At 36.6% G+C, this 24,621-nt stretch overlaps 1 protein-coding gene across 5 annotated transcripts in view; it reads left to right on the plus strand.

The window, feature by feature from the left end:
• The first annotated feature begins 10,093 nt into the window (after positions 1-10,093).
• The window catches only part of LOC125240826 (zinc finger protein 62 homolog), a 109,159-nt gene continuing 94,631 nt past the window's right edge, over positions 10,094-24,621 (plus strand). For 3 of the 5 annotated variants that reach the window (XR_007178675.1, XM_048148952.1, XM_048148953.1), the window contains exons 1-6: positions 10,094-10,839; positions 11,058-11,198; positions 12,376-12,617; positions 12,716-12,835; positions 13,040-13,140; positions 13,733-13,932. Coding sequence is in view for 4 of the 5 variants with exons in the window: in XM_048148952.1 (XP_048004909.1) it covers positions 10,253-10,839; positions 11,058-11,198; positions 12,376-12,617; positions 12,716-12,835; positions 13,040-13,140; positions 13,733-13,932 (1,391 nt within the window). In the remaining variant the exon portion in view is untranslated. Of the gene's footprint in view, positions 10,840-11,057; positions 11,199-12,375; positions 12,618-12,715; positions 12,836-13,039; positions 13,141-13,732; positions 13,933-14,654; positions 14,773-16,783; positions 16,901-24,621 lie in introns of those variants that run through there. The other 2 variants (XM_048148954.1, XM_048148955.1) reach the window with 2 other exon arrangements.

Genomic DNA, 24,621 nt, shown 5'->3' on the forward strand with positions numbered 1-24,621 from the left:
CCATCACATACTAAGATACAAATCCCATCACATTAAATAATGGGGTGAATGTACTGTGTGCTCTGGGTGTTCACCTATACTATATCACGACAGCTGTTGGTCTAAGTCATACATATAGCACCGGGCCGTATTTAGAAAGCGGAAAAAACATCAAAATCGCTGCAACCATCGCAGGCTGATTTCGCTTTCTTGCGCTGCGAATCAAGATTCATTTACATGTATTAAACCATTCGAAGCATTGTTTCCGAAATACTGCTATTGAGACAAGAGAGTAATTTGCGTGATTGAGTTTGATTCTTAAGACTTTTGGGATATCATTTTCTTAAGTTACTGGACCCTGAATGTTTTGACATGACGAATGAGATTTCGATGTTTTAAAATAAAATGCCTTTTTTTAATAAAACTACCCAATGACAGCGATAACTCACACCGATTGAAGAAAAAAAAATGTAAGTCTCTTTAGACTCGATTGTACACATACTAATTTCTTCAGCTCACCGCAAGTGGCAAAAAATTTTGCAAAGGGTTGTTTTCACAAGTTCGTTGGTAGGATTGACCGGTTGACCTAAGTATGTACCTATTTACAAGAGGAGCGCAAAACTGGGAACGGATAGAGGAAATAAAACCTGCCCTTACAATTTGACGCACATGACTGCACAGAGCGCGATCAGGTAACGCTGAGGGGCGTCACGGATGCTAAGTTTTCAACTACATACATACACCATTACGTTAATACAATCCTACGAAAAATTTAAAATTTATTCTACTTATGTCATCTTCCAAGTGAAGATTAGATGAACTATCCTTATAAGAAGGTATTTAGAAATAAATTAGAAACTATGGATGTTTGAAATGAAGCAGCCCGTATTATAGTGAACAATTGCCGCAGTTTTGTAATCCATCCTACCTATCGCGCGACGTTTTACAGTTTTCAATAGTACATATGGCTCTAATAATTATGCCCAATTTAATAGGTAGTAATTAGGCATACCTACGGTTTTTGAGAGAATAAAATCTTTCAGTTCTACTTTTTTATTTTATGATATTTTCTAACACAAACTACAAATTTTCTATACGACAGAGTCATACCTACTGAAAATATAGAACCCTTTTCGACGGACACTGGTGATATGAAATTAGAGCACTCGGTGATTTAATGATTTTGTGTGGATCTTTTGACGGCGTGGAAAAGTGTGTGCGCTTTTTTACTCATTTGGATTTTTAAGGTGGTAAAATTAATCTGCTACATATAGGACGCTACCCTTATTGTTATTACGTAGACAGCAGCGATTGTATATTAAAATTTTTAATAACGGTCCATAGTAAACAATTTTCAAACCGTCAACATTGCCAGACTACAATTAAATATTGTATATATACGTATATCTTTATTTACATGAACATACTTATTTACATAATTATTTAAGAAACTAAGACTAAACTTAAAAGCTAGCTAGTGTCTAAAATCGGCCCTTGAATATAAGTATTGTTAATAACTGATAAATCGTATTGGCACATGTGATGTAAACAATACCGAACAATTAAGTGTTTTGTAAATCACTAATTAACGCATATAAAAGTTGATAAAGAACTGCCAGCATTGATTCAGAATTTTAACGAACTAAAGATAATTATAATTAGGTACTTAAACAAAAGGAATTTGTAATAAACCTGCAAAACCTTTTTTACCTAGTTGCGATGTAGGTAACTCATACGCGTCAAAGGCGTGATTATGATCGTTACTAAAAATTCTTGTTCGAAACCATCGAAACATAACGTTCAAGTGCGAAATCATTTAACTCGCGCACCGAGGGTTTCGTTCAAACTTAAGTAGAGATAAAGTTATGAATAAGGACTAAGCTATTTGCTAAAGTAAGATGGAGCCTGGCGGGCGGGTGGTCTAGTGGTAAGGACGTTAGCCGCGTAAGCTGAAGACCCGGGTTCGATTCCCGGCTCGGCCACCAGTGGGCCTTGTCGTTTTTTCTTTCGTGTATGTGTTGGGGATATTACCAGGTTGCTGATGAAAACTATTACTTGTACCATCACATTTACTTTATTCACTTATAACAAACATATTAACAACCAATTTACAATAAATAATTCAAGACTTCTTCACTACTACTCGTCTGTACTCGAACTGGCCCCCGTCACTGCTTGTCCGCCATTTTTATAACATTCCAACATGGCGGAAACCCAGTGACTACTATTAGTCAATTGATATTCTTTAATACTTTCATCATAAATGACAGTAAGATAAATCAAAATAAGGCATTAATAAATAATTACTCTAACATATGATATATCTATTTCAGTTTATAATTTGTGTGACTACTTGAAAAACAACAAATCAAAAAAAATATTTAATAAAATAATTCGATTTGTTCCCTAGTTTTAAGACGGAGCAGATAACGAAATTTATCTCCATTTTATCTCCCATTCTGTAGAACAGCTGTGTTCCTAATTACATACGTACTTACTAGCGTACGTCAACCCTAACGGCCTAGCCACGACAATGGTCTAAGGCGGTGAGCGGGGCGGCTGGGCTGCGCGGGAAACGCGCGCGGGCGCTAGCCATGCCACGTACTTTTAGAAACGGCGGCAGGGCCTAGGAGCGGCCAGAACGTTCTCATATTTAGAAACATGTTTTTTACTGTCGAATACATCGATTTAGATCGATGGTCGAATATGACTCTAAAGTGCATAGAATGCTTTAATTAGTCAATTACGTCTTGTACAAGAGAATATGTGTGATGACTATTAAGTACATGGAATTTATTTTATGGCTAGTTAAATGATACTTAATATAAATAAACACTTAAAAAAAAATTAAGAGTAAATACGAATAAATAGTATACAAAAATATGTTTGAAAACATTATTACATACTACATACGCGAAAGTACAATTCAATTTTCAAATAAAGGTTTCGGGTTCAAGACGCTCATAATAAAAACAAAATGTTTTGTTTCGCGCGGAATCGCTAGCCCTATCTAGCCGCCTAGGCCGGTCGCGTCGCTGTAATGTCGTGGCACCGCCCGCGCGGCGCGCTACAGTTGTTTGAGTCGCGCGCCGCCCCGCGCGCCGCTCCCGCGGGTAGGCCCGTAAAAACCCGCGCGCGATTTCGAACAGCGGCAAGGTCGTGGCATGCCTCGCGCGCGCTGCGTTTTTGTTTTTGTGACTTACCGCTTGCCGCTGCCGCAAGACGCCTTAGACCATTGTCGTGGCTAGGCCGTAAGGATTCTGCATCCAGCAAAGTATAATTACGATTATTGCAGTAAAATGCCTTCTTTTGTAAAGAGACACTGTTAGAACGTTAAATTGAGAGACAAAAGCAGTGCCTCATTCGCTTCCATTAGGCATGATGTATTGGCGCGTGCCTAACTGGGTCTCCCCGTTGGCTCGTCATGGTGCGCCGACTTTTTATACGCTACGGGACCGCGGCCACGACCATCGCACTAAACGCTCCACCTACTTCATGCATGCATCTACTTCTGTATCATATGAGTACGTAACTCACTACTTACTCAATGTTTCTTCCAAAGTAGTCATACAGCCTGTAGACATATTCATTCATTCATACAGGCTTTATTTAGTACTCGGGTACACCCAAGGACGACTGAACGTAATACCTAATGTTTGTACTATGAGTACACCACTTCAATTCCTATATTTAATAAAGAATATGTAATGTTAAGAAAAATAAGCCTACAACAGATGGTCCGCCTAATACGGCGTCCATTTACTAATTGCAAAAATTATAACTGAATGTTTTAATATATAAAATATTACAGATGAAGTAGACTTTAATACCGTCTTTTGTATACCACACGGATCACATAATGGCAGGATAAATAAACATATTTATGGTGTAGCTGAAGGTCACGTTAGCCTAAGCTTAAGTATAGACGCCTGCAACTGCAACATGTGCGTTGCTGAACTTGCTGACAATCTAGAAACCTGTCGGTTGTCGGTACAGTCATTCTTTGAAACTATACATCCTCTGAAAAATTCTGAGCGCTCATTCTAAATGTGCATGACCGTTTTATTACTTAAGTATTTGTTACATATCACATATTAGTTTTCTTCAACCCCTTAATAGCTAAAAGTGGTAAGTACTGAAACTTGAGCACCATGTGCTCTGGTTTGGCTACCCCTGAATTTAACTGCGTCAAGTATAAATGCATGAAATCACTACTTTATTACGATTCATCCTATAATAAGCCTATTTTTAATTTCTAAAAAAATTAGATAAAATACAGGCCAGTGATAAATTCACTTTTGTCTCGACGTCCTTTGTTATAATTACAAAACATTGGCACAGGTGGCACATAAGAATTGAGTCATTTAAAAAAAAAAGTACCTATATTTTTATTTAAAATGGTGTCTTACACGGGAGAACAGCGAGCGTTTTGCATCCAAGCTTTTTATGAAGATAATCGTTCTTATAAGTGTCTGTTCGTCGGCGTTTCCTCAAAAATTGATATCGAGGCGGGGTGATATTGCTTGGCCTCCCAGGAGCCCTGACTTAACTCCAGCAGACTTTTTTTGTGTGGTTACTTGAAGAGTAAAATGTACTCAAATAATCCGGAAACCACAGCAGAATTAAAGGAGAACATTCGCCAAGAATGCCAGTCAATATCTCCGCAAACTTCTCACGAAAGTCTTTCCAAATTTACGAGCAAGGCTGGAAGGGTGCCGCAACGCCCGCAACGACGACATCTTGATGATTTAATTTTAAAAACGTAAAATTTATTTATTTGACATACTTTCTAAATATACTTTTTATTTCAAAACACAAAAAAACATCAATTTTTTAAATTGCATTAATCATTCGCCCAACCTGTAGGTAAGTACCTACCATTAAATTCGCTCGAGCTTCAAAAAACATTGCACTTAATTTACGAAGATGCTAAGAGCTAATTTGATGTCTTAATTATAATAAAAAAATATAGGTTTATAAAGATTGTCGCGAATTCTACTATAGAATCTGTTCGGAATGTCAAGAATCGTGAAAATATATCCAATACATTCCAGGACTCTTTTGACTTTCCGAACTGGGTACGTAGCCGAATAGCACAAACGCTCACGAAATGAAACGCTCGTAGATATCTATCTCTATCGCTCTTGCGTATTGGCGCGACAGAGCCAGACTGCCTTTCGCGGCGTTACGTTTTCGTTTCGCGTTGCAGAAATGCCATTCGCCTGCGGCACCAGACTACCACTGTGGTACTGGTACGACTCTGGGCTTTTCGGCATAGCAGTTAGAAACGGAAACGCCAAAGATTGGCATCCCTTTGCACGCACAACCACAGATGACAATAATTACTTGAAATCTGACAATCCTAAATAGCCAAAGGGTTATAATTAGAAATGGCAAGCTCATTTCACCCCTTGAAGATTCGCCCCGAGAGGAGAGACCCTTAAGGATGACATATTATGACGGCCTTTTATACTTTTGATTAATGAAGAACGTAAATTGCATGGTAAAATTAACAAATAGGTACTGACATACAACAAACCAATATAACTTAGTGTAGATGCTCTGACAACTGGCAAGTGGTTATATGAACACCAAACAAATTATAGAATTATCTCGATGAGAACTTATTGAAAGCTGTGCCTAGCCTAGCGCATATGTATTGTGGAATGAGGTGCGACAGTAGGATAGACTACCTGGGGGCCGATTTTTGAGTCTCACGGCGTTCGAATTCAGAAAATTGTCACTGAAAATAAAAGGCAATTCACCGTTTTCAACCGGTATTTTAGTGACAGTGAGACTCAAAAATCGGCCCCCTGCTCTTTTGCAACAGTTATTGGTGAGGGTAGCGGTCGAGATACTGTCATTAGTCATTACTGTCGTAATCGCGCTACTCCTTGCTGCTCTGCCCATAGTTGATACAGTGAAACCTGCTTAAGTGGGACCTGGATAAGTGAGAAACCTCTTTAGTTGGGACGGAAGGTGTGGTCCCGACACTTTCGCACCGATTTAACTCTATTAGTGAGACAAAACAGACCTCTGTAACTGAGATTAGCCTTTTCGATTTTATAGTCACTTTTCCCTCTATTAGTGAGACAGAGTACTATTTTACCTCTGTTACTGAGACTATATTTGAAATGTATATTAACTTAATTGTTTGTTAAGAATTTTATTGGAATTTACCTCTGTATCTGAGATACAGTCAATCTATGACCTCTGTAACTTAGACTTTATTGAAAATCTATTTCTATATTTTGAATAATTCTTAGCTTATCTCTAAATTACGCGATTGATCCTTTGTGTTCAGATGAGTTTAAGGGTTTTCTTAGTTATTTTAAGTAATTAAAACTAAAATCTCTGTAAGTAACATAATACTTTCATAATATACCTATAAAAGTTCTAAGACACAATGATGTTAGAGTCTTATATTTTATTTAAGGAAAAGGCTTATTTACCTTTTCTTTTAAGTAGTAATATGCAACTAATAATAAATATATGCAAAAAACCTTATTTATCACCTCTATAACTGACATATCCCCTATTCTGGCCTCTATTAGTGATACCCTCTGTAAATGAGACAAACATTTTATTATGCCTGTCTAACTGAGACCCTGAATAAGTGGAATACCTCTTTAAGTGAGATAAATTTTGTCGTCCCTTGAAGTCTCACTTATCCAGGTTTCACTGTATAAAGTATTACTGATGTACTTTCGACAAAGTTCGAAACAAAAATAAAATAAACATAGCGCAAAAACCTTATGACCATGAGTCAGAGATAAGAGATTAAGTATACAGTACACCCCGATTATACTCACCTACTTGATGCGGTAAATGATTGATCCCTAGGACAGTACCTCCAAACCGCTTTTGAATATACTTAATAAAAAAATATGAAATATACCTAAGTCCATACAAAAAGGAACTGTCATATTATGGATCGACATTGGCCGCGTCAAGTATAATAAATTAATAATGATAATTTTCAGTACAGATAGTGTTTTTTTACGTACTAATGCGAGAAGTGTTTCATTACATGTCAGGTCGAAACTTGCAGGGCCATCTGTACTGAAAACGTCGTACGATACACGTGCGAAAAGGAAATTCGTAACTCGTGTGGATTTAAAATTTATCGCTACTCGTTTCGAACTTCCTTTTAATCGCACTTGTATCGTAATGGTACTATTTTAGCGACTCCTGTCCCCTTCCTCTATACATAAAAAATGATATAAACACTTAAAACCAACGTGTAATATTTTAGGTATTATTTTTGGCATTTCATGAAAATTCTTGGCTTCCCCGCGACATAGTATAATGATAATATTCTAGTAGGTACTATACAAAATACACCTAATGGCTGTGGTCTGTACTCACCGGATCCACTTATAAGAGTTTGTTTAGATATCCTGATAAATGTGTAGGTACTGGGTACGTAATTAGGTCCTACTTTATCCCAAATTGTATCACAAATACCACTCGGGTAGTTTTGTCAATTGGAAATAACGTGAAAGTTCGTTTACAGAAACGGTCGTTAATTTTAAATTTGTACGAACGGCGGGAAAGCGTCGCTATTCGTATGCGCGTGTGTACGGGGTTACGGCAGCGATCAACTCGGCGTGAGGTGAGACTGACCTCGCTTCGGTAGGCTCTGGTGCGAGTGGTGCGGTGGTGGCGAGAGGGCGAGCTTTGCGAGGGTGGGGTCGCCACGGGCCATTGTCCGAGCTGCAATTGCAACCGATCGTGATACTGTTAACATAATGAATCTTTGTTAACAAATCAAGATATGCATACATTAAGTATAAGCAAGTATAAGTATGAAAAAAATCGAAATTCAATCATTTGGTTTAATTATATAGTATTTGGTTGAAACCAAATCATTTTAGGATTCCGTATATTAAATTAATTACTATTTATAGGCATAGGTACTACGTGGGATGTTTCGTCATGAACATGTCTGTCTGTCCTTCCTCTGTCCGCGGATTTGCTCCGAAACTGAAATTTCGTGCGAAGTGCATGGAGGGGGTAAGCAAAGCGATCGCAGTGCTTGCGGTGGTCAAAATCGACACTTCTTATTTATAAACAACAAGATAGGTACCCATTTGCCCATCAGCATCACAGTCGACTTGAAGGACAGGAGGTGGTGAAATTCTTAACTCTTCACCCCAAAGCTGCAGCTGCACTAGTAATGTGCAAGTTGCGGAAACTTTCCGAAAACATCTTAAATTTCGTGAAAAATTCACGAAACTTTCACGAAATATAAAGGGAATTTAAATTTATGAAATGGAAAGTTTCCATCCATACAATTGTCCATACAAAGTTTTCCTATGTGAAAATTTCAGAATTTTGGAAACTTTCCGTCGGCACATCAGTAAGCTGCACCCTCACCACACTTGCAACCCGTTAAAACTATGGTTAAAACGTACCTGAGCATAATTATGTTTTCACCACACCAACAGGTAAAGGCTTACTTTGCTATTCGAAAACAGATAGCAAAATTGCATTTTATCCACATTCAAGAGTGCAAATTTGGTCTGGTGAAAATTTCTTCGTGCCTTGAAACCCTCGCAACGCTCAAGATTCCACTTTTTGAACGCTCGCGGTTCAATATTGGAATCTTTCGCTTGCTCGGCTATCAATATTGGCACGTGCGGTTAAACAACTACTTTGCCCCCTTGTAAAACAAATAACTATACTCTGTCAAACTGTCAGACTGTGATTCTGAGTAAATATAACATAAAATTTGTCAAAATTAACACATTAAAAAAATGGACAAATAGAAAACATGCTTGGGTTTTTTTTATGACCAAATAAAGTCTGTCAGTAAATAAGAACAAAGAAAACTATAGGTATCCTTTTCTCTAGCACCCTAAAGAAAAGGATGCATATAGTTTTCTTTGTTCTTATTTACTGACAGAGTTGTTTGACAGACTTTATTTGGTCATAAAAAAAGCTTTAGCATGTTTTCTATTTGTCTATTTTTTTAATGTGTTAATTTTGACAAATTTTATGTTATATTTACTCAGAATCACTGGCTTTTTCAATCTTAATAAGAAAAGAGTCCCATACGATATTTACCTATTGTGTAACCATTTCCATATCTTCTTAGTAGTCTGTGGAAGTAAGTAACAAAAATGTATGGAAATTCTGGAAAACTCCTATTGAGATAGAAAGTGCTCGTTAAGGATAAATCGCATGCGACTTGTCGTATGAACTATGATGCCCTTCATGAAACGCCGTTTTTTAAAATTCGAATTTGAGCAATGGCAACCCCATCGTTAAAATGTCACTGACACAGAATTGTAATTAAACCAGAATGAGTTGTTAGCCCAAAAAGTGTGTCCACATGAGAGGTTAAAGTTGGGGCTGGTGTCCCTCTCGCACTTATTACCACTATCAAAATCATTTGAATGACGTCATCACTGTCATCATTTAGGGATACCAGTCAATATTCAAAGTTACTACCAAATCTACTAATACCCAATTAAAGGTTTTTAATAATTGCGCAATTTTTTGGTTTTATGGCTTCATAATAATGACTTACCAATTCGTTACAAGGTATTAATACCCTTGCCTCAATATAATACGAAAATAATTTAAGAAGTTTATCAGCAATTCCCGTCAACTTTGTACAAAAATGAAGGGAAAAGTTAAATTTGTTTTTATTAATTCCTATTTTGTTACCAAGATTTTGTTGATGAATTGAGATTTTATTAAGTTTTATTTCGTCATTAAGGTTCTCTAGTATCTATATTTTCTTAATTATAACAATTATCCTGTATATATCTTACGAAAGTCGAATTATATTACTAAATGTTGGTAACAAAATAGGATCAATTAAAATTTGCTGACGTGGCATTGTACAAAGTTGACGGGAATTGCTGTTATAAACTTAGTTATCATACAGGTAAAAATACTACTACTATAGTAATTTTTTAACACTGGTCACACGTGCGAGAGGGACACCAGCCCCAACTTTGACCCTCTCATGTGGACACACTTGTGCTAGTCTGTCAAGAACGCCTTTATGCGCAGGTGATAAGGTTCAATTTAGTATGGCAAAAAAAGTGTGAGCTCAGTCCCTATTGTAGGTCGATGGTCACTGATTAATTTTCAACTTCGCTTGGTGGTTGTTTCTTGTTTTTTTATTTCTGACTGGGTGCAGTTAATAAATTTAACATAGAAATATGAAGGTATTTTCATGCTGCCGGTTCGGCTAGACTGGTAAATATCCCAGAGTTCTGAATTTTTGCTTTATTTCCGCGGATAGAAAGCTATTTCGATGGCAGAACTTGAATCTTTGAACCCCGACAGTCGCGTAGGAACCATTGGGTATATTAGTAAAGCTGATGTGGAATTGCATATAAAGAAGGAGATTGAAATAAGTTTCAAACCAGAGCCACACGAATGCGTTACGTGCTCAAGCCGGGGCCGCGACGGACACGATATCTTTAACAGTAATACGGCTTCCGGCATTTCATTGAACGACTTCCTATACAAGTTTACACGCGTAGACCTCACCTCAGCTGAAAATTACCCTAAATATATGTGTAAGACATGTTTTGAACTTATTAATGTCTTGGAAGCAGCAGAACTAGAATATTTAAAGCTTAAGCAAGCCTTTGAGGACATCCTTAGAAGAAATCCCTTATTTGACACAACATCCCATCCTGTTGAACTTGGTGCAGTAAAGACAGAAGTTATTGACGAAATCTACAACACAAGGAATAGAGATTTGGGACTTGACTCAGAAGATGAACCACTTGCAGTCACTAAAAAGAAGAGACACCGAAAGCCTGACAAAGCTAAAAAGAAGCTCTCCAAAAGTGCACCTAAAAGAAAGCCAAAGAATGCTGATAACATTGAGAGGTATGTTACCATATTTTGTTTGTTAAAAAAGTCTTTGGGAGAGTGAATTTCTATGTTTATTTTGTAGATTTGTTCTCCATATTCAACTATTTGCACATACTACAACAGGAGGAGCTGTGCAAATAAAACACAATAGACGCTAAATAGGACTCCCATTCAGTATATATAAGGAATGCTTTAGCATATAAAACAAAGTAAATAGTGTTATTTGGTTTTAGTTGGCAGTGCAATGTGTGTGGCAAGAAAGGAGAGAGTGGAGGTATTGTTGCGGAGGCAGCCCATAAGTTGGCTGTTCACAGCTTAGTTGCAGCCGCTGCCCCGAGCCTCGAAAATGTTAAAAGAGAAAATTCAACAGATGGGTAAGATTTAATTAATACATACACCATGTTCTTTTTGTTTCCGTCCACAGTTAGGTTCACCATAAGAAACCAACCTGTATATCACACAATTTTTTCTCATACTTAATAAATGGATTAATTAGTGTGAGAGGACCATAATCATAACATTAAAGTCATTGTCAAGTGTTTGACGGCACATGTCAAAACAAATAACATTAGGAAGTGGTAAGGGATTCCACACATGTGTTCAGTAATTAATTTTTATTTTAATAATTTGATAACCGTAAGATTTAAGAGGCTAGTTTCTTAGATAAGTTGATTGTATTTGAACTATAGAATCTTCCCTTAAAGTTAACAGAAAGCAATAAATACAGGGTATATATGCAAACATTGGTATACTCTTGGGTCAACTCGTTCGTTTTTCGTCACATTCCTAAATTTGTCAGATTCTGCTTTCTTCAGTATGGGGTAACTACACTACAGTATGGGGTCCTTCAAAAAAGGAGTGTACAAGTTTCTAATGGGTCGGCAACGCGCACGTGACACCCCTTGAGTTGCGGGCGTCCATAGGTTGCGGTGACCGCTTTCCATCAGGCGGGCCGTATACCTGTTTGCCACCGACATGGTATAAAAAAAAAATTCTTCATTCGTCAACTTAGTCTGCAGTCATTATTGTCTATGACCATAATGAGTTGTTGGCTTCTTTCTTATTTCGACTCAATCGTTTTTCGTCATTTCGTATTTGGTCATATTCTAAGTTGGTACCAACCTAAGAATACGAAAAAACACGAAAAACATAGATTTAACAGCGAACATGCCGAAAGAAGATTATGAAGAGTACAGAACGAAACGAATTAAGATAAAGATGAACAACGAAATTGACCGTAGTTGAGAAAGACCATTGATGATTGTGACGAATAAAGAATGGCTGACGAAAGCAGAATCGGACAAATTTAGGAACGTGACGAAAAACGAACGTGTCGACCCAAGAGTATACCCAAACATTGTCGTTTTCTAAGACATGTTCCACATTTTTGAGTACCCCAGCCAGCATTATTGTTAGGTGTAGCAGCTGCATTGCTATCAATGGTTCATTTTGCTCAGTTTTTAGTAGTAATAGTAAGTTTGTAAGTTTTGCAAGTTTAAGGTTGTAAATTACCATAACCCTAAGTTTTACCATTGTACCGTATTATTCCAGGACCCACAGTCCAGATTATAGTAATGGTTTTGATACTGCTAGTGACAGTTTATTCAAAATTGAAATGGGTGATTTCGAAGATGATGATGATGATGACAGTGACAACTATATTCCGGATGACATTAGCACATCTGAGGTGACTCGTAAAAGATCTCGAATACTCTCATCAAAAAAAAGAAAAGGCCATGGGGATAAAGTCATGCATCAATGTGACCAGTGTGACCTGAAATATTCATCTAAGGGTAAGTGTTTTATTACTTTGTGTATTTATTCTTAAGTATTGTAATTTAAAAACAACTAAATCTTAATGATGTTTGACTTGATTTGTGTCTGAGTGCAGTGCGGCTCCAGCAGCACAAACGCAAGCATGACGACTCAAAGCCACCGTACATCTGCGAAGTTTGTGGCGCTCACTACAAGCACAAGCGCGCGTGCGACATACATGTCGCTCTTCATAAAGGTAATAAGTACTAGTCTATATCTCCACATTACAAATACAATCCTAGCATGCCATAAAAGAAATCCTGGTCCTTTGAGCAACCACTAGCCTAGGTTTGATGCTACAGAATCCATTGGCACTGAGACTTAAATATTCCTAAAACACTCTCTTAATGTGTGTATCTTGTAATAGGCTCATAAAATATGTTTGTTAAATGTGTTTTAGGTATTAGCGACTGGAAATGTGAAGAATGTAATAAACTCTTTCCATCTAAAGGTGCACTGCATAGACATAATAATATACACACCGGGAAACCCAACTATCAGGTCAGTCGATTTACAATACCTATACATGACATTAGTCCTTACATCCTGGCAGGTGCTGACTCTGTGTGCATCCTACGACATTCATTTAAATTTTTTTGTGTCTTAAGTGAATATTATTGAATGTATTTTTATTTGTTTATTTATAGGTACTTTAATCGAAAGGTTCATCAGGAGTTTTATTTGAATAGATAACTCTTTATAATTCTGTACGATTTAAGTTTATAAATTAATAGAAATTGTATCTTAAACTGTTGTGTTGTAGGTATTTCTATTAATCTACTGGCGCTATATTTCATGCATGATGTAAAATAATTTATTTAAATGTTCAAGAATTCGTGATTTCTCCCGACTATCTTATTATTACTTTCGTGGAGTAAATAGTTTACAAATGTCACAATTTTCTTGCAACTTTCAGTAATTCATTGGAATAAAACACATTATCAATACTTGTAATAAATGTATGTATAATTTCTTGAAATTTAAACGATACGTTTTAATTGTCGTAACAATAATCAAGACGGACATGTATAACAGTAACTTTCGCAGCAAATAAACAATGCAAGTATTAATACTTTAGTTTGTGACGTTTCAGTGCGACCTGTGCGGCAAGTCGTTTATCCACACGTCGTCGTTCAAGATGCACAAGCTCTCGCACTCGGGCGTCAAGCCTCACGCGTGCGACGTGTGCGGGCTGGCGCTCATGACGCGCTCGCACCTCAAGCGGCACAAGCGCGTGCACAGCGGCGAGAAGCGACACGAGTGCCCCATCTGCGGGAAACGCTTCTCTGAGAGGTAACTAACGCATACTCGTACAGTCAAGTGTAAAAATATGGGTGCGTACAACTTATCAAAAATATGTCCCATAGCACTTTATGTCGGCGGAATAAGGTCTCGGTACATAATTTTGAGCGGATAAAATCGATACGTATTTTTGCACTTGACTGTACCTACCTACTGCACTATACTTGCCGCGAATCTAAGTGGCCTTTCTAATCTCACTGGGTCTCCATTAGCGTGAAAGAAATAGCAATACGACTTCAGTCGCCAGTTAGCTTTGCGGTGAGTATATCAGGGTGCCGATTTTTGAATCTCGATTTCGTACCGCTCCCTTTGTACGTATTTAAATTGCGAATAGAAAACATAATGAGCGTTCGGAGTTCAAAGATCGACCTAAACTACAATGATATCATTTAGGAAACCCCAGTAAATGCAAGCACGTCTTCGATCATTATGTAGGTACTTATAAACCGTAGCTATAATGTATATAAAACAACACAAGCTGTTTCTAAAGATCATTCATGACAATAATATTTAGCCCAAACATGGCTAAGATATATACAGGTGTAGTGCGAAAAGATTTGCCTTCGTATTGTTACGGAAACGTACGAACGTGTCATGCTATTTCAGTCAGTCTCAGTACAAGATGTACTGACATTGACTGAACTAGCATGACAAATATGAACGTTTCCGAAGGAAACCCTTTTCGCACTACATCTGTAATTTCATTATTACAGAGAATAGATATAGTCTACCTTACCTTATCAAATTACGAGTATCATCACGCGGGCGGCTGAAAAATTACCTACATAACTATATTAAATGAATGTAATACAATAATAAGATCTAATACATAGTACATTTATGTATGTACTTACCTATAAAAGGCAAATAAAGATTTATTTATTCGATAGTCGTCGTCGTTCTTTCGAATATGTCGTCGTCGCATCTTTCTTCAGACAGTAAAAAAAAAAAAATGTCGCAAAGTTTGTATTTATAGGTGATGGTATCGAAGACTTCATTGTAATTTAAACAAGCAGAGGAAGAAGTAACTTAATAATGATATGTGAAATCTTATACTTTTAAACGAGCAATTCTTGTATATTTATTTATTTATTTATTTATTTATTTATTTATATATATATTTATTTACACTGACGATCTCGGAAACCGCTCTAACGATTTCGCAGAAATTTGTTATGTGGGGGTTTTTGGGGGTGAAAAATCGGTCTAACTTATCCTTAGGTCCCGGAAAACGCGAATTTTCGAGTTTTCATGCGTTTTTCTTCGCGCGCCATCTCGTGTGCAGTAGTTGTACTGTTAAGACATAATTCTTTCGGTCGATGTAAGTACTATTTATTGTAAACACTAGATGGCGACACAGGTCAAGGCTAAAACGAATAGAAAATACACTATTTGAGTTTTTGTGGCGAAATGCGCGCCATCTCGTGTGGAGTAGTTGTGTTGTTAAGGCTGAGAATTCTTTCGCTCGATGTAGGTACTATTCATTTTTGAACTAGATGGCGACACATGTCAAGGATACAAAACAGAACCGAGCGAAGCTCAGTTGCCCAGATATTATATAAAAAACTGCATTGTTTTGCCGATGGTTACCCACCTGTGTTCCTTTTTTGTTGATTCTGTCTGGTTTGGTGCAGTAAGAAAAATAATATTCAGAATTCAATAGGATTCATTTGGGTAAAAAAATCAATATTCTTTCTGTAACCCAAAACACTGTACCTAAACTCCAAAGACTCAAGAGGCTCCTGAGCTTCCTCGTAAAGACTCTTGTTTATTTTCGAAGCTCCAGCGTCGAATTCAGGTCTCGTCACAAGCAACTAATATTCGATACATTGTTTTTTGCTTTTCATTGATTTTTGAGTGAGTACAGTCAGTTTGTACTCACTCGGGCCTTGTTCCAATTCAAGCACACATCGCTGCCTATCTCCCAGTGCTTCCCTCATCGGTCATGTAAGATTTTTTTGATGTCACAAACTGGTATTTCACTAAAAAAACGGTTACTTTTCCAAAAACATAATCGAATCCTGTAAATATTCGCGAATCACTTGCGAATTTTCTAAAGTAAACTTGTTAAAATTTAATGATTTTTTTTTCATAATAGAAAATATAGACATTTTAGTTATACAAAGATTATTTTTCAGCTGCCCGTCGACTCTTTGTATTGTGTCCCTCCGAAAAGGGAAGTCTTATGATGAATGGAGACCCATACATTCATGACTCTTCTCTTTCCGGGCAGACTATCAGTTCCACACTCCGTTATTACTATACTATCAGATTTATAACTTCAAAAGCACGATTTCAGGTAAATTATAATATGTGACGTTATCTGGGTAAAGGAACCTTATTGTCGATGGCGCTTACGTCTCGCGGCGTCGTAATTGTACACGAACATCTCTCATAACGCCGTAAGCGCCATCGACAATAAGGTCCCTTTACCCAGATAAAGTCATATAATTTTCAAAGATCGACCTAAACTACAATGATATCATTTAGGAAACCCCAGTAAATGCAAGCACGTCTTCGATAATTATGTACTTATAAACCGTAGCTATAATTATAAAACAACACAAGCTGTTTCTAAAGATCATTCATGACAATCATATTTAGCCCAAACATAGCTAAGATATATACAGGTGTAGTGCGAAAAGATTTGCCTTCGTAATGTTACGGAAACGTACGAACGTGTCATGCTATTTCAGTCCGTCTCAGTACAAGATGTACTGACATTGACTGAACTAGCATGACAAATACGAACGTTTCCGAAGGAAGCCCTTTTCGCACTACATCTGTCATTTCATTATTACAGATAATAGATATAGTCTACCGTACCTTATCAAATTACGAGTATCATCACGCGGGCGGCTGAAAAATTACCTACATAACTATATTAAATGAATGTAATACAATAATAAGATCTAATACATTAAGTACATTTATATTTGTACTTACCTATAAAAGGCAAATAAAAATTTATTTATTCGATAATCGTCGTCGTTCTTTCGAATATGTCGTCGTCGCATCTTTCTTCAGACAGTAAAAAAATTGTCGCAAAGTTTGAATTTATAGGTGATGGTATCGAAGACTTCATTGTAATTTAAACAAGCAGAGGAAGAAGTAACTTTATAATGATATGTGAAATATATATAAAAACTGCATTTTTTTGCCGATGGTTACCCACCTGTGTTCCTTTTTTGTTGATTCTGTCTGGTTTGGTGCAGTAAGAAAAATAATATTCAGAATTCAATATGATTCATTTGGGTAAAAAAATCAATATTCTTTCTGTAACCCAAAACACTGTACCTAAACTCCAAAGACTCAAGAGGCTCCTGAGCTTCCTCTGTAAAGACTCTTGTTTATTTTTGAAGCTCCAGCGCCGAATTCAGGTTTCGTCACAAGCGACTAATATTCGATACATTGTTTTTTGCTTTTCATTGATTTTTGAGTGAGTACAGTCAGTTTGTACTCACTCGGGCCTTGTTCCAATTCAAGCACACATCGCTGCCTATCTCCCAGTGCTTCCCTCATCGGTCATGTAAGATTTTTTTGATGTCACAAACTGGTATTTCACTAAAAAAACGGTTACTTTTCCAAAAACATAATCGAATCCTGTAAATATTCGTGAATCACTTGCGAATTTGCTAAAGTAAACTTGTTAAAATTTAATGATTTTTTTTCATAATAGAAAATATAGACATTTTAGTTATACAAAGATTATTTTTCAGCTGCCCGTCGACTCTTTGTATTGTGTCCCTCCGAAAAGGGAAGTCTTATGATGAATGGAGACCCATACATTCATGACTCTTCTCTTTCCGGGCAGACTATCAGTTCCACACTCCGTTATTACTATACTATCAGATTTATAACTTCAAAAGCATGATTTCAACTAAATTATAATATGTGACGCAGTGTTGCCAGATTATAATTCTGTAAATCTGTAGGCTGCGGCCAAAATATCCGTAGAATTCAGTAGATTGCAATTTAAAAAATCCGTAGTTCTACAGACTTTTCTTTTAAGTTTTTATGGCCGATTCCGTCTCTTGAAAAAGCGGAAAATTAAAAAAATAGGATAATTAAAAGACACGAAGAATTAAAATTTCGCGCCTTTTTACTGTGACACACCTCTGTTTGACAGACTATATTGAAGCATAAATAATGAGTAATGAAAAGTAGAAGTGTATGTAGCACTTCTACTTTTTCGCCATATGATTACAGTGCGTACCTACACTATTGGTACGCTTCAATTCCGTTCCCTTTTACTATTACATTAGTGTAGCCTTAGAAAGTTAGATCTTGTACAGCGTGAGCGGCGTGTAACGAAACGCAAAAGTATAAATAGTCGCTATAGTCCGAATTGAGTCCGAAGCGTGACAGACGGGAATCACGTTTCGTTATTAGCAATAACTCACAATATCTTTATTGCTTACATGTATAATTTAGTAAAAAATTGTGTTTATTGGAATTCCGTAGAAATTTCAAAAAAATCCGTAGGTCTGTGTTGAAGCCCCGAAATCCGTAGATCTACAGACTTTTCCGTAGATCTGGCTACGCTGATGTGACGTTATCTCGGTAAAGGAACCTTATTGTCGATGGCGCTTACGTCTCGCGGCGTCGTAATTGTACACGAACATCGCTCATAACGCCGTAAGCGCCATCGACAATAAGGTCCCTTTACCCAGATAATGTCACATAATTTTCAAAGATCGACCTAAACTACAATGATATCATTTAGGAAACCCCAGTAAATGCAAGCACGTCTTCGATCATTATGTACTTATAAACCGTAGCTATAATATAAAACAACACAAGCTGTTTCTAAAGATCATTCATGACAATCATATTTAGCCCAAACATGGCTAAGATATATACAGATGTAGTGCGAAAAGATTTGCCTTCGTATTGTTACGGAAACGTACGAACGTGTCATGCTATTTCAGTCAGTCTCAGTACAAGATGTACTGACATTGACTGAACTAGCATGACAAATATGAACGTTTCCGAAGGAAACCCTTTTCGCACTACATCTGTAATTTCATTATTACAGAGAATAGATATAGTCTACCTTACCTTATCAAATTACGAGTATCATCACGCGGGCGGCTGAAAAATTACCTACATAACTATATTAAATGAATGTAATACAATAATAAGATCTAATACATAGTACATTTATATATGTACTTACCTATAAAAGACAAATAAAGATTTATTTATTCGATAATCGTCGTCGTTCTTTCGAATATGTCGTCGTCGCATCTTTCTTCAGACAGTAAAAAAAATGTCGCAAAGTTTGTATTTATAGGTGATGGTATCGAAGACTTCATTGTAATTTCAACAAGCAGAGGAAGAAGTAACTTTATAATGATATGTCATCATCCTCCTTGCGTTATCCCGGCATTTGCCACGGCTCATGGGAGCCTGGGGTCCGCTTTGACAACTAATCCCAAGATTTGGCGTAGGCACTAGTTTTTACGAAAGCGACTGCCATCTGACCTTCCAACCCGACGGGTAACTATAATGATATGTAAAATATATAAAAAAAACTGCACTGTTTTGCCGATGGTTACCTACCTGTGTTCCTTTTTTGTTGATTCTGTCTGGTTTGGTGCAGTAAGAAAAATAATATTCAGAATTCAATATGATTCATTTGGGTAAAAAAATCAATATTCTTTCTGTAACCCAAAACACTACCTAAACTCCAAAGACTCAAGAGGCTCCTGAGCTTCCTCTGTAAATACTCTTGTTTATTTTCGAAGCTCCATCGTCGAATTCAGGTCTCGTCACAAGCGACTAATATTCGATACATTGTTTTTTGCTTTTCATTGATTTTTGAGTGAGTACAGTCAGTTTGTACTCACTCGGGCCTTGTTCCAATTCAAGCACACATCGCTGCCTATCTCCCAGTGCTTCCCTCATCGGTCATGTAAGATTTGTTTGATGTCACAAACTGGTATTTCACTAAAAAAACAGTTACTTTTCCAAAAACATAATCGAATCCTGTAAATATTCGAGAATCACTTGCGAATTTGCTAAAGTAAACTTGTTAAAATTTAATGTTTTTTTTCATAATAGAAAATATAGACATTTTAGTTATACAAAGATTATTTTTCAGCTGCCCGTCGACTCTTTGTATTGTGTCCCTCCGAAAAGGGAAGTCTTATGATGAATGGAGACCCATACATTCATGACTCTTCTCTTTCCGGGCAGACTATCAGTTCCACACTCCGTTATTACTATACTATCAGATTTATAACTTCAAAAGCACGATTTCAAGTAAATTCTAATATGTGACGTTTTCTGGGTAAAGGGACCTTATTTTCGATGGCGCTTACGTCTCGCGGCGTCGTAATTGTACACGAACATCGCTCATAACGCCGTAAGCGCCATCGACAATAAGGTCCCTTTACCCAGATAATGTCACATAATTGTCAAAGATCGACCTAAACTACAATGATATCATTTAGGAAACCCCAGTAAATGCAAGCACGCCTTCGATCATTATGTACTTATAAACCGTAGCTATAATGTATATAAAACAACACAAGCTGTTTCTAAAGAACATTCATGACAATCATATTTAGCCCAAACATGGCTAAGATATATACAGATGTAGTGCGAAAAGATTTGCCTTCGTATTGTTACGGAAACGTACGAACGTGTCATGCTATTTCAGTCAGTCTCAGTACAAGATGTACTGACATTGACTGAACTAGCATGACAAATACGAACGTTTCCGAAGGAAACCCTTTTCGCACTACATCTGTAATTTCATTATTACAGAGAATAGATATAGTCTACCTTACCTTATCAAATTACGAGTATCATCACGCGGGCGGCTGAAAAATTACCTACATAACTATATTAAATGAATGTAATACAATAATAAGATCTGATACATTAAGTACATTTATATATGTACTTACCTATAAAAGGCAAATAAAAATTTATTTATTCGATAATCGTCGTCGTTCTTTCGAATATGTCGTCGTCGCATCTTTCTTCAGACAGTAAAAAAAAATGTCGCAAAGTTTGTATTTATAGGTGATGGTATCGAAGACTTCATTGTAATTTAAACAAGCAGAGGAAGAAGTAACTTTATAATGATATGTGAAATATATAAAAAACTGCATTGTTTTGCCGATGGTTACCCACCTGTGTTCCTTTTTTGTTGATTCTGTCTGGTTTGGTGCAGTAAGAAAAATAATATTCAGAATTCAATATGATTCATTTGGGTAAAAAAATCAATATTCTTTCTGTAACCCAAAACACTGTACCTAAACTCCAAAGACTCAAGAGGCTCCTGAGCTTCCTCTGTAAAGACTCTTGTTTATTTTTGAAGCTCCAGCGTCGAATTCAGGTCTCGTCACAAGCGACTAATATTCGATACATTGTTTTTTGCTTTTCATTGATTTTTGAGTGAGTACAGTCAGTTTGTACTCACTCGGGCCTTGTTCCAATTCAAGCACACATCGCTGCCTATCTCCCAGTGCTTCCCTCATCGGTCATGTAAGATTTTTTTGATGTCACAAACTGGTATTTCACTAAAAAAACGGTTACTTTTCCAAAAACATAATCGAATCCTGTAAATATTCGCGAATCACTTGCGAATTTGCTAAAGTAAACTTGTTAAAATTTAATGTTTTTTTTCATAATAGAAAATATAGACATTTTAGTTATACAAAGATTATTTTTCAGCTGCCCGTCGACTCTTTGTATTGTGTCCCTCCGAAAAGGGAAGTCTTATGATGAATGGAGACCCATACATTCATGACTCTTCTCTTTCCGGGCAGACTATCAGTTCCACACTCCGTTATTACTATACTATCAGATTTATAACTTCAAAAGCATGATTTCAACTAAATTATAATATGTGACGTTATCTCCGTAAAGGGACCTTATTGTCGATGGCGCTTACGTCTCGCGGCGTCGTAATTGTACACGAACATCGCTCATAACGCCGTAAGCGCCATCGACAATAAGGTCCCTTTACCCAGATAATGTCACATAATTTTCAAAGATCGACCTAAACTACAATGATATCATTTAGGAAACCCCAGTAAATGCAAGCACGTCTTCGATCATTATGTACTTATAAACCGTAGCTATAATATAAAACAACACAAGCTGTTTCTAAAGATCATTCATGACAATCATATTTAGCCCAAACATGGCTAAGATATATACAGATGTAGTGCGAAAAGATTTGCCTTCGTATTGTTACAGAAACGTACGAACGTGTCATGCTATTTCAGTCAGTCTCAGTACAAGATGTACTGACATTGACTGAACTAGCATGACAAATATGAACGTTTCCGAAGGAAACCCTTTTCGCACTACATCTGTAATTTCATTATTACAGAGAATAGATATAGTCTACCTTACCTTATCAAATTAAGAGTATCATCACGCGGGCGGCTGAAAAATTACCTACATAACTATATTAAATGAATGTAATACAATAATAAGATCTAATACATAGTACATTTATTTATGTACTTACCTATAAAAGGCAAATAAAGATTTATTTATTCGATAATCGTCATCGTTCTTTCGAATATCTCGTCGTCGCATCTTTCTTCAGACAGTAAAAAAAATGTCGCAAAGTTTGTATTTATAGGTGATGGTATCGAAGACTTCATTGTAATTTAAACAAGCAGAGGAAGAAGTAACTTTATAATGATATGTAAAATATATAAAAAAAACTGCACTGTTTTGCCGATGGTTACCTACCTGTGTTCCTTTTTTGTTGATTCTGTCTGGTTTGGTGCAGTAAGAAAAATAATATTCAGAATTCAATATGATTCATTTGGGTAAAAAAAATCAATATTCTTTCTGTAACCCAAAACACTACCTAAACTCCAAAGACTCAAGAGGCTCCTGAGCTTCCTCTGTAAATACTCTTGTTTATTTTCGAAGCTCCATCGTCGAATTCAGGTCTCGTCACAAGCGACTAATATTCGATACATTGTTTTTTGCTTTTCATTGATTTTTGAGTGAGTACAGTCAGTTTGTACTCACTCGGGCCTTGTTCCAATTCAAGCACACATCGCTGCCTATCTCCCAGTGCTTCCCTCATCGGTCATGTAAGATTTTTTTGATGTCACAAACTGGTATTTCACTAAAAAAACAGTTACTTTTCCAAAAACATAATCGAATCCTGTAAATATTCGAGAATCACTTGCGAATTTGCTAAAGTAAACTTGTTAAAATTTAATGTTTTTTTTCATAATAGAAAATATAGACATTTTAGTTATACAAAGATTATTTTTCAGCTGCCCGTCGACTCTTTGTATTGTGTCCCTCCGAAAAGGGAAGTCTTATGATGAATGGAGACCCATACATTCATGACTCTTCTCTTTCCGGGCAGACTATCAGTTCCACACTCCGTTATTACTATACTATCAGATTTATAACTTCAAAAGCACGATTTCAGGTAAATTCTAATATGTGACGTTATCTGGGTAAAGGAACCTTATTGTCGATGGCGCTTACGTCTCGCGGCGTCGTAATTGTACACGAACATCTCTCATAACGCCGTAAGCGCCATCGACAATAAGGTCCCTTTACCCAGATAAAGTCATATAATTTTCAAAGATCGACCTAAACTACAATGATATCATTTAGGAAACCCCAGTAAATGCAAGCACGTCTTCGATAATTATGTACTTATAAACCGTAGCTATAATGTATATAAAACAACACATGCTGTTTCTAAAGATCATTCATGACAATCATATTTAGCCCAAACATAGCTAAGATATATACAGGTGTAGTGCGAAAAGATTTGCCTTCGTAATGTTACGGAAACGTACGAACGTGTCATGCTATTTCAGTCCGTCTCAGTACAAGATGTACTGACATTGACTGAACTAGCATGACAAATACGAACGTTTCCGAAGGAAGCCCTTTTCGCACTACATCTGTCATTTCATTATTACAGATAATAGATATAGTCTACCGTACCTTATCAAATTACGAGTATCATCACGCGGGCGGCTGAAAAATTACCTACATAACTATATTAAATGAATGTAATACAATAATAAGATCTAATACATTAAGTACATTTATATTTGTACTTACCTATAAAAGGCAAATAAAAATTTATTTATTCGATAATCGTCGTCGTTCTTTCGAATATGTCGTCGTCGCATCTTTCTTCAGACAGTAAAAAAATTGTCGCAAAGTTTGAATTTATAGGTGATGGTATCGAAGACTTCATTGTAATTTAAACAAGCAGAGGAAGAAGTAACTTTATAATGATATGTGAAATATATATAAAAACTGCATTTTTTTGCCGATGGTTACCCACCTGTGTTCCTTTTTTGTTGATTCTGTCTGGTTTGGTGCAGTAAGAAAAATAATATTCAGAATTCAATATGATTCATTTGGGTAAAAAAATCAATATTCTTTCTGTAACCCAAAACACTGTACCTAAACTCCAAAGACTCAAGAGGCTCCTGAGCTTCCTCTGTAAAGACTCTTGTTTATTTTTGAAGCTCCAGCGCCGAATTCAGGTTTCGTCACAAGCGACTAATATTCGATACATTGTTTTTTGCTTTTCATTGATTTTTGAGTGAGTACAGTCAGTTTGTACTCACTCGGGCCTTGTTCCAATTCAAGCACACATCGCTGCCTATCTCCCAGTGCTTCCCTCATCGGTCATGTAAGATTTTTTTGATGTCA

This window comes from Leguminivora glycinivorella, chromosome Z (assembly GCF_023078275.1).
Source record: "Leguminivora glycinivorella isolate SPB_JAAS2020 chromosome Z, LegGlyc_1.1, whole genome shotgun sequence".
Classification (NCBI taxonomy): Eukaryota; Metazoa; Arthropoda; class Insecta; order Lepidoptera; family Tortricidae; genus Leguminivora; species Leguminivora glycinivorella.